General features: G+C 44.3%; 1 protein-coding gene across 10 annotated transcripts in view; it reads left to right on the top strand.

The window, feature by feature from the left end:
* Positions 1-9,505, top strand: part of SAP130 (Sin3A associated protein 130) — a 75,177-nt gene extending 65,672 nt beyond the window's left edge. For all 10 annotated transcript variants that reach the window (XM_069574241.1, XM_069574239.1, XM_069574243.1 and 7 more), the window contains 3 exons: positions 7,071-7,174; positions 8,229-8,342; positions 8,568-9,505. In XM_069574241.1, coding sequence (XP_069430342.1) covers positions 7,071-7,174; positions 8,229-8,342; positions 8,568-8,726 — 377 coding nt within the window. In that variant the 3' untranslated portion in view covers positions 8,727-9,505. The remainder of the gene's footprint in view (positions 1-7,070; positions 7,175-8,228; positions 8,343-8,567) is intronic.
* The last annotated feature ends 2,064 nt before the right edge of the window (positions 9,506-11,569 follow it).

Below are 11,569 nucleotides of genomic sequence, written 5' to 3' on the forward strand. Positions count from 1 at the left end.
TGCATTGGCAGGCGGATTCTTTACCACTAGTGTCATCCAGCAGACAGCTTAAGTCTTCCTGAGCACTGCCTTGACCACCAGAGACAGAACCCAGCTCCACCCACCCCTGGGCAGGAGCCAGTCCCTCCCATTAGGAAATCTGCACAAACCTCTTAGACAGCCTCATCCCCCAGAGAGCAGAGAGCAGAAGCAACAACTACAGTACTGCAGCCTGCAGAATGGAAACCACAATCACAGGAAGCTAGACAAAATGAGACAGCAGAGGAACATGTCCCAGGCGGAGGAACAAGACAAACGCCAGGACAACAGCCAAGTGGAGACAGGCAGCCTACCAGGAAAAGAGTGAGATAATGCTAGTAAAGAAGATCCAGCACAGAAAAAATACAGAGGCATAGATCAAGAAGATACAAGAGATGTTTCACAAAGACCTAGAGGAACTAAAGAACAGAGATGAACAGCACAGTAATTAAAATGAAAACTACACTAGAAGGAAGCAATAGCAGAACAGCTGAAGCAGGAAAGTGTATGGGCGATGTAGAAGACAACGGTGGGGACACTGCCATGAAGCAGAATAAAGAAAACAGAATGAGAAGAAATTAAAACAATCTGAGACCTCTGAGACAACATTAAATGTACCAGCATTCACATTAAAGGGTTCCCAGAAGAGAGAGAGAGAGGACCTGAGAAAATACTTAGAGACATAATAGCTGAGAACTGCCCTAACGTGGTAAGGGAAACAGTCACCCGACTCCAGAAAGCAGAGTGGCAGGCAGGAAAACCCCAAGGAGGAACACACTAAGACACAGTAATTTTTTTCAAAAAGACAAAACATTAAAAGCAACAAGGGGAAAACAACAGGTAACATATATGGGAATTCCCATAAGGTTATCAGCTGATTTCTCAACAGAAACTTTGCAGGCCAGAAGGGAATGGTGCAATATATTTACAGTGATAGAAGGAAAGAACCTACAACCAAGAATACTCTACCCAGCAAGGCTTTCATTCAGATTCAATGGAGAAATCAAAAGCTTTACAGACAAGTAAAAGCTGAGAAAATTCAGCACCACCAGACCAGCTTTGCAACGAATTCTAAAGGAACTTCTCTAAGTGGAAAAGACCACAACTAAAAACAAGAAAATTGCAAATGGGAAAGTTCACTGGCAAAGGCAGATGTTCAGTAAAGGTAGGAGGTCATATCCACACAAATATGATATCACAACCAGCAGTTGTGAAGAGACCACAGATGTAGGATATTGGAAATGCATTTGAAATTTAAAAACCAGTAGCTTACTAACAATCTCGTGTATGTATAAACTGCTGTATCAAAACCTCGTGGTAGCCACAAAGTCGACAGCAGATAAACACTTAGAAGAGGGGTCCAAACACAGCACTAAAGTTAGTCATTAAATGACAAGAGAACAAAAGAAGACCTGGGAAGAAAAAAGACCGATGGAAACAATCCAAAACAATAACATGGCAGTAAGACATACATATCAGTGGTTACCTTAAATGTAAATGGATTAAATGCTTCAAGCAAAAGACATACACTGGCGAATGGATACAAAAACAAGGCCCCTAAGTACTCTGTCTGTAAGAGAACCACTTCAGATCTAGGGGCACACACAGACTGAAAGTGAAAGAATGGAAAAAGGTATTCTGTGCAGATGGAAATCAAAAGAAAGCTGGAGGACCAGTACTCATACCAGGCAAAATTAGACGTACAGACACAAAGGACACTACGTAATGATCAAAGGATCAATCCAAGAAGTTGTGACAATCGTAAATAATATATGCACCCAACATAGGAACACCTCAATATGCAAGGCAAATACTAAGGGCCATAAAGGGAGGAATTGACAGTAACACAGTAATAGTGGGGGACTTTAACGCTCCACCGTCATCAGTGGACAGAGCATCCAGGCGAAATCAGTAAGGAAATGCAGTATTAGAAACACTCAGAATGCCACATGCTGCTGAGGATGCAGAGACACCAGATTCTCGTACATTCCTTGGAGCGTTTTGATTGTTATCCCCCTGCCTTCTAGACTCCATTCTCCTGAGAAGTCCGCTGTTGATTTTAGTGGGATTATATTGTCAGTGATGCGTCATGTTTTATCTTACTCCTTTGAAGATATTTTCAGCTTTGACTTTCAACATCTTTACTATGATACGTCTGTCTGTATACATTTATCTTCTTTGGAGTTAGCCTTGAGCTTCCTGATACATACTTTACTGTTTTTCAGTAAATGTGAGAAATCTTAAGTCATTTTTTCTGTGAGTATTTCTTCTGCTTCATCTCTTTTCCTTTTGGTACGCCATCATACATGCATTGGTGCTCTTAACGGTGTACAATTTCTGTCTCTGTGTTGATACTGTTTAATGTGGCATGATCATCATCCCTTCTTTTACTTCTTCACTCATACTTTCTTTTCATTCTGTGAATTTATTCAGAATGGCTACTCTGAAATCTTCTTCTGTTCAATCTGACATCTGGTCACTCTTGTCAAGCATTTTCTGGTGCCTATTTCTTTTTCCCCTTGTGTGGGTCATATTTCCCTGTTTGTTTGAATGCCTCATGATTTTTGTTGTAAACTGGACATTTCAGATAATGCAGTGACTCCAGGCACTGGTCTCGCTGCCTCCTCAAAGACCCGCTATAGTTATTTGCATTTTTAGCTGTTTAGTGACGGGCTGGATTCTTTTAGTGAAGTCTGATCAGCTCCACCCCACCAGCACCGCCAAGTGGGAAGCCTCTGATGTTACTCCTTGGGGAGACATAGCTTAGAGTGTGCCCACAGCCACCGTGGGAGGACAGTGGCATGGGCAGGCCTCTCTCCTCCTGTTTCCCTGACCACGTCCAACTGATAAACCCCACTTACTGCTTGCCGTTTGATCTGTTAAAAACACAGTACTGGATTGCCCTTAAACACAGATTCCTCTGCAGACTAATGCAGTTGTATTGTAGCTCCTTGCCAGAATGGTTTCTGAGGTCAGCGTTTGATAATCATTCTGCCCCCAAGGAGAGCTCCTGCCGCTCTCTCACTCCTTGTTCTCTCCTGCAAATGGGTCAGCGCACAATCTAGGCTGTGTCTTCACTGTGTCTGCACGTTTCCTCACCTACACCCTCCACTGCTCTCGGGAGCGCCTTTAGGTTTGAACTTCACACTCTGTTGAAATTGGAGCCAGCTCCTTTGGGAAGAGATTAGAAACTTCCTGTTTTATGCCTGTTTCTTTCTCCAGGCAGAATCCCTGAGCCTGGGGCTCTGGAGGTGGGGGTGGGCCAATGGCAACTTAGCAGGTGAGTGCTCATTGGAGGGGAGGTGGGGTAAGTAGCCTGTGTTCCACTTGGCCTGCCTCTCCTAGGGTGATGCCACCACTTCATAAGCCAGGAGAGGGGTTCCTGGGCCCCAGTGTTTTCAGCTCACCTTGCCTAAGGTACAGTCTCCCTTCTACAAGTGGCGATTGAGCGAAAGAAGGGAGCCCCCACATGTCGACTAGACTCAGGACCTGAGACAGCCTCAGCAACAGGGAGCAAGATGGGAAATGCTTCGCTCCTTCTGGGAACTGGAGGAGAGGGAACCCTGTGCTTAGGGCTACAGCAGTCTGGAACAGAGTCTCCACCTTCCAAGCTAGAGTGAGAAGCAGAAAGGGATCAGTCTTGGTTCAAATGCCACAGACTTACTGGTCTTTCACCTTTTAGTAGATTTGTTTGAATAGATGTTTCTGCCGTGCTGTTAACCATTAGGACCTTTTCCCAGAGGTTTAAAGGGTTTTTTTAAAAAAATTTCTCCAGTTCCACTGAGAAAACTGCTTAGCAGAATACTGTCATATCACAATTCAGCTGTCTTTTACACATTACTGAGCTACTCTGGAAAACAGTTGGGTAGTTTCATAAAAACTAAACATATACTTACCATATGACCCGACAGTTGCCCTCCTGGGCATTTATCCCAGAAAAATGAAAACCCTCTGTCCACACAGAAATCTGGATAGAAGTGTTCATAGCAGCGTCTTTGATAATAGCCAAGAGCTGGAAGCAACACAGATGGCATCAAATGGTTAAACAAATGAGCCGTTGACTCCTGTCAGCAATGGACAGGAAAGAACTATTGATTATGTAGCAGCTTAGGCATTGTGCTTAGGCTTACGGGGAAATCAGTTTTCAAAATACGCACCCCCCTCCCTTCCCCAGAAAAAAGACACATGCTGTGCAGTTCTGTTTCTACGATCTCAAGGTGGCAAAGTTATACGCATAGAGAAGAAATGAGCTGATGAAGGGTCAGTCGTGCGGAAGGGGCGGCGTGACCGTCAAGGCGTGGCGCAGGAGGTCTCTCAGGTGATGAGCGCCTCTAAACCTCGACTGGCACAGCGGCCACACAGACTCGCATGTGATGCGATGACATGCACTCCCTTTACATCAGTGGCAGTCTCCTGGGTGTGATGGCTGTACTGCAGTTACTGAGATGTGAACAGTGAGGGGAAACTGGGTGAAGGGAAATACTGGGCCTCTCGTTACTGTCTTTTCATTTTTTCCCCAACAAAAGCTTTAGTGAGCTATAATTCATGCAGCATGCAATTAACCTATTAAAATGTACAACTCAGTGATTCTTGGTGTACTCACAAAGTTGCGTGTTTAATCTCTACATTTAGTTTTAAAACATTTTCATTAGCCCAACAAGTACAACCCTTAGCTATCATCACCAATCCTGCCGTCTTCACTCCTCCCTACGCCCAACCCTAGGCAGCCTCTTTTATCTACTTGCCGTCTCTTTAAATTTCCCATTGCTGGACATTTGCTACAAACAGAAGCATATACCATGCGGTCTTCTGTGACAGGTTTATTTCACTTAATTTAATGTTTTCAAGAGTCATCTGTATGGCATGTATCAGGACTTCAGTCAATTTTCCTGCCAAATAATACTCTATTTTATGGATGTATAACACATATTATTTATCCATTCATCACTCAGTGGGCATTTGGGTTGTTTCCACTTTTGGATTATGAGTAATGTTCCTATCATCATTTTTGTGGGAACATTTGTTTTCATTTCTCTCGTACATACGCCTAAGAATGGAATTTCTGGGTTATTTGGTAACTATTTAACATTCTAGGAACTCTGAGAGTATTTTCCAAACCAAATACATTTTACTTTCCCACCAGGAATGCATACAACTTCTGATTTTTCCACATCCTCACCAACACTTACTCGTTTTTATTATTATCATGGCATCTTAAGGGGTTTGGAATGGTACTTACTGCAGTTTTTATTTGCATTTCCCTAATGCCTAATGACGGAGAAGGTGATGGCAACCCACTCCAGTACTCTTGCCTGGAAAATCCCATGGAAGGAGGAGCCTGGTAGGCTGCAGTCCATGGGGTCGTAAAGAGTCAGACACGACTGAGCGACTTCACTTTCACTTTTCACTTTCATGCATTGGAGAAGGAAATGGCAACCCACTCCAGTGTTCTTGCCTGGAGAATCCCAGGGACGGGGGAGCCTGATGGGCTGCCGTCTATGGGCCCACACAGAGTCGGACACGACTGAAGCGACTCAGCAGCAGCAGCAGCAATGCCTAATGATGTTGAACATCTTCATGTTTGTTGGCAATTTGTATATGTTTTTTGGAAAAATGTGTGTTTAGATATTTTGCCCTTCTTAATTCGTTTGTCTTTATCGTCGAGCGGTGAGAATTCTTCCCACACTCTACAGACAGGTCTCTTACCAGATATATCTCTGTACTATCTTTGCAGCTTCTGTGACTCTTTAATTATTTTGAGCTGAAAAGTTTCTTTATAATCCTCATAACGACAGACACGAGACCATATAAAACTGATGAAAGCTGAAGAGAGTCAGTGGACTTTGTCAGTAGCATGGTTGTGATGTTACACTGCGGTTTTGCCAGATACTACCACTGAGGGGAACTGGATAAAGAATACATGGGACCTCTCTGTATTATTTCTTACAATTGCATATGAATCAGTAATTATCTCAAAAAGTTTAAGATTTTTAAATTACTTTCTTGCCAATATTTGCCTACCAGATAAGTTTGGGGGTTTTGTGGTGTTAATTGTTCTAGGAAGTAAAGTTGATGAGTTTTAGGTTCACAACAGAATTGAACAGGAGGTAAAGAGATTTCCCGTGTCTGCCCCCCATCCCCTGTCCCCACACATGCACAGCCTCCCTCACTCTCAGCTTCCCCACCACAGTGGCACATTTGGTGAGCCTACACTGAAATAATCATCACCCAGAGTTTATCATTTACATTAAGATTCAGTCTTGGTCTTATGCTTTCTATCAGTTTTGACAAATATATAGATATAATTTTTTTCAAGGTTAATTTTTTAGCGACTTCCCTGGTGGACCAGCGGTCAAGAATCTACTTTCCAGTGCAGGGGATGAGGGTGCAGTCCCTAGTGGGGGACTGAGATCCCACATAGCACAGCAACTGAGCCCACACATTCTAGAGCCCATGCTCTGCAACTAGAGAAAGTCTGAGTGCCGCAGCAAAGGTCCAGTGCAGCCAAAGTTCTAAACAGAAAAAATATTAATTGTTTCAATAAGAAGATTTTTTTTAATAGTTTTTTATTATCCATGTAATGTTTAAATCCATTGTAAGTCCTGGTGAGCAGTAATATTAAAACTTCACAGATATATCTAAACTCACCTCTGACAGGTACTCCTCAATCCTAGTTTGTCTTTCCCCAGTCCAAATGATAAAGTTCGTATTTATTTTACTACAGTGCTGATTCATGGACTTTTCCACCTGAATTTAAATGTTACTCAAGTTGGAGCCCTAAGATTTCTTCCAAGATCTAGATAACACCACAGAGCTTCTAAGCTTCGTGCCCAAACTCTCCACAAGCTTGCAGACATCACACATGAGCAAGGCTCCAACCCACTAAAGACTGTTTACCTCACTTAAAACTTTAGAGTATTAGCTTACTCTCTTTTGAACTCATTAGATTAGCAAAGTAAGTCTTATTTTGCTGGAGTGAACCAAAAGAGCTTTTATTCATATTGTGACTTACATTCTCAGTGACTTTTTTTTTTTTTTTTTTCTGGTTCCAGAGGAGAAGAAAGCTATGCTGCAGGAAATAGCTAATCAGAAAGGAGTCTCGTGCCGAGCCCAAGGCTGGAAGGTTCACCTCTGTGCAGCCCAGTTGCTGCAGCTGGTAGGTGGCGCTCTAGCAGTTGTGATGTCCTGCTGAGGACACCTGAGTTCATAGAGCATTTTCTTTCTGAAGCGCTCCCAGTTAACATGGGTCATGGTGGAGTTTTTAATGTGTCAAGACCTACAGTTAAGGTTCATATTATGTGTTGCTGTGACATCTGAAACAGAGGGGGCCTCAGAGGGCCTGTCAACACATTCTCACTGCTCCTCACTGTGGGTAAGGCCTAGTTCGCACTTCTCCCTGAGTAGTGGGCTTCAGTTCTCCAGCTTGAGATACTCAGATAAGCCAGTGATGTCCTCCTGGGGGCACCAGGGGGTGCCACGCCCTCTTACACTACAGAGCCTGCCTCCTTCAGCCCCTACCGGTTCCCTCTTTGCTCTCTCTGTCATGGAGGGCACCCACTCTGTGGTTCGTCGCCACGTGCAGTGCCCTCCTCCCCTGGGCCGCAAGTATACTGACTAGTAAACTGCTGTTGATCTCATCTGTCCAGTGCATTCTGTGTTCAGCCCTTTCCATAACCCCTGGGCAAGACTTCTACCTTCAGCAAGATAAAGAGGAGCCGATCAAAATAATCTCACAAAGTCTATCTTTGGAGTAGTCATGATCTGAAGAACATTGTCTTTTTATGAGTGGTTTTTTTTTTTTAAGTAGTGCCATGGCTAGGTTTAAATTTAGCATAAAAGTATATTTTTATGGAACTTATAGACTTGCTTTTCAGAGAAATTGGGAATTTAGAGGAGAATTTAAAAGCTATCCTTGGACTTCCATGGTGGCGCAGTGGTTAAGACTCTGAGCTTCCACTGCAAGGAGATCAGGTTGGATATCTTAGGGAACTAAGATCCCACATGCTGCGTGGTGCAACCAAAAAAAAAGTTATCCTAGAAGATTGATTAACTTTCCTTACTGTACTGTATCTTAGTCCTTGGGAGAAATTAGTTTATCACCCGAACAGACCTGATACCAGTTTATACAGGTGATTCAAGGTGGGTATTTTGCCTGAGTTTGATGAAGAAAAGTATTTCTGAGGTCATGATTCCCTCCTTGTTTGTTGCAGACGAATCTAGAACATGATGTTTACGAAAGACTCACCAACCTGCAGGAAGGGATTATCCCAAAGAAAAAAGCAGCAACTGATGATGATTTGCACCGAATAAATGAACTAATACAGGTTTGAAGGAGCCCTTTCCCTCCCCTTATTTCTCCCTTCCTCTCTCTCCATTAATATCTTTGGTAAAAACCAATTATTTTCTTCAGCCTGCATTATCCAGAAACAGTAAAGTGTTTTTTTCCTATGTGAAAGCCTCGAAAGGGCTCAGTTCAAAGGTGAGAAGCTCTTTAAAAGCCACACTGTCTTGAAGATTGCTGATGGATGATGTCATGTCTTTTGTTTCAGGGAAATATGCAGAGGTGTAAACTTGTGATGGATCAAATCAGTGAGGCCAGAGACTCCATGCTTAAAGTTTTAGATCATAAAGATCGTGTCCTGAAGCTTCTAAACAAGAATGGGACTGTCAAGAAGGTGTCAAAATTGAAGCGAAAGGAAAAAGTCTAGACCCCGAATCAGGACTTTGGAAAAAGAATTTATGGAGAATGATGCTGGGGGTGGGGGAAGGGATTGGTTATTTTCAAAGTGGAACATTGAGATAAAGGAAAGCGTTCCTTAGTTCACGCGTGAAAGTAGAGGGACCCGGAACACCCAGTGATATGGAAGGGTCAGAACTGACCTGACGGGGGACTCCAGTCTTTCTTTCAGGCGTCTCCCTCCTGTGCTGACCGTGTTGTGCCCGACTCCCGTTGCCACAGGGTCTCCCGGTTGGAGTCAGTGACACAAGTGACAGGCTGGCGTTTTTCAGCCTTCCAGTTGATAAACTATTTATCTGATGGATTCCTGCAGGACCCTTACTGAGCCTGAATGGAAAGTATCCACTTGGACCATCTGTTCTCTCTCTACACTGAAAATCAAACCTCTTGCCCTCGCCCTAGTCGGTTCTTACTCTGTCTGACCTTCAGATGCCCACGCTGGCCTTCTAAAGCAGTGCCATGGCACTTGAGAGACTGCCACGTCTCACTCTAAAGGGTTTGAACTGCCAGTTCTTGTCATTTTCTAAAGAACCATTTCAAAGTGAAATTGTTACACTGTCTGTCCTGCGTGTGTCAGAGTTGGGTTTTTGTGGAGGTGCAGAGCAGGCAACACCATAAGTTGCTCTGAGATCCTTGTTCCGAAGTACATTCTTGGTTATCTGTACTTCTGTGGCTGGTGTGATGCTGTTAATTATATGTATGGCACATCTCCAAATGTTAATAAAGGACTCAAAGAGGTTTTGTACATAAGCAGTTTGCATCTTTTTATGAAGCTCATCAGTGCTGTACTGCACGTCACTGGAGTGTGTACCCTTCTGGCGTTTTTCTCACGTGGTTGAGTCTACCCTGACAAAGTTTGCTTGCTCCACACAGAGTTCCACTTACCTTGGTATCTTGAAGATGTCGCAGATGGTGAAGCCTGTGGGCTTTTGATTATCTTAAATATGAGACTACATTGTACCTCATTGTAAATATAAATTGGTCATTTTATAGTACAAAAAATAAGGCTGTGGTAATCGGGGAAGGACTTCCAGGAGAGTGGATTTTCTTTGTGAGGTTACCTTCTGTGACCTCGCTGGCGTGGGAAGGTATCCTAGGCTTGCTTTCTCTTTTTTTGGCTGCGCGTCGGGTCTTGGTTGTAGCACAGGGGATCTCTGTTGAGTTATGTGGGATCTCTAGTTGTGGTGCACAGGCTTAGTTGCCCTGTGGCATGTGGGATCTTAGTTCCCCAGCCAGGGACCTGACCTGCATCCCCTGCAGGGGAAGGTGGACTCCTAATCACTAGACCACCAGTAAAGTCCCCAGGCTGGCTTTTTGCCTTGTCCTAAACAAATCTGAGAGTCAATGCCAAATTTGATCCAGTCTTTGGAACCACTGTTATAAATTGGTCATATTATAGGAGTTAAGGCTGCAGTAATGGGGGAAGGACTTCCAGGAGAGTGGATTTTCTTTCCGAGGTTACCTTCTGTGACCTCGCTGGAGTGGGAAGGTTAGCCTAGGCTTGCTTGCTTCTTTTTTTGGCTGAGTCGGGTCTTAGTTGTAGCATGGGGGATCTTCATTGAGATGCCGGATCTCTAGAACCCTGGCAGGGGAACTAGGATCCCACCTGTCACAGGGCAACTAAGCCTGTGCACCACAACTAGAGTCTAGCTCTCCTGAGACAGCCTTCCTTGAACTGGAGTGGTAAACTCTCATCTCATATGGGACCAGGGAAGAGAAACGAAGCAGGCTTTCTGCCTTCTTCCAGTGTGGCCGCATGGCCTGCATAGTCTAGGCTAATGAGGTCCTCAGAACAGTTAAGGCTGCTTCACTAGAGTGTTCTGACCCGAAGCCATTGCTGACTGTGCGCTAGACTCCAGTATAGTGTTCTATGCAATCCAGTAATGATGTTAGAACCGAGCTCCTTTGCCTCTGTTTCTCATGGTACATGTTGCCTAGCGATGCATGGTGCGCTGGCTTGTGAAGGACAGGACCCGGGTATTTGGGATCCTACTTCAGAGACCTGGTCTCCCTACAAGTATTGTGTGTGTGCTCAATCACTCAGTTGTGTGTGACTCCTTGCCACCCCAAGGACTTGTTGAGTTCAGTTCAGTCGCTCAGTCGTATCCGACTCTTTGCAACCCCATGAATCGCAGCACGCCAGGCCTCCCTGTCCATCACCAACTCCCAAAGTTCACCCAAACTCATGTGCATTGAGTCCGTGATGCCATCCAGCCATCTCATCCTCTGTCGTCCCCTTCTCCTCCTGCCCCCAATCCCTCCCAGCATAAGGGTCTTTTCCAATGAGTCGACTCTTCGCATGAGGTGGCCAAAGTATTGGAGTTTCAGCCTCAGCATCAGTCCTTAACACCCAGGACTGATCTCCTTTAGGATGGACTGGTTGGATCTCCTTGCAGTCCAAGGGACTCTCAAGAGTCTTCTCCAACACCACAGTTCAAAAGCATCAATTCTTCTGTGCTCAGCTTTCTTCACAGTCCAACTCTCACATCCATACATGACTACTGGAAAAACCATAGCCTTGACTAGACGGACCTTTGTTGGCAAAGTAATGTCTCTGCTTTTGAATATGCTATCTAGGTTGGTCATAACTTTCCTTCCAAGGAGTGTCTTTTAATTTCATGGCTGTAATGTTACCTCTGTTTAAACAAAACTTCGGCACTTCGATAACCCTGGTCAAAAGAAGCTTGTCAGTGCAAGCTTTGATGTCAGGGCAGGTGAGAACAGTGGTGTTTTCTGTCTTCCCTCACCGTATGAGAACAATGTGATCAGAAGGTGGGAGGGGATGGAGGAGGGAGTGAATCATCTGTGTATACA

This window comes from Ovis canadensis, chromosome 2 (assembly GCF_042477335.2).
Source record: "Ovis canadensis isolate MfBH-ARS-UI-01 breed Bighorn chromosome 2, ARS-UI_OviCan_v2, whole genome shotgun sequence".
NCBI classification, from domain to species: Eukaryota; Metazoa; Chordata; class Mammalia; order Artiodactyla; family Bovidae; genus Ovis; species Ovis canadensis.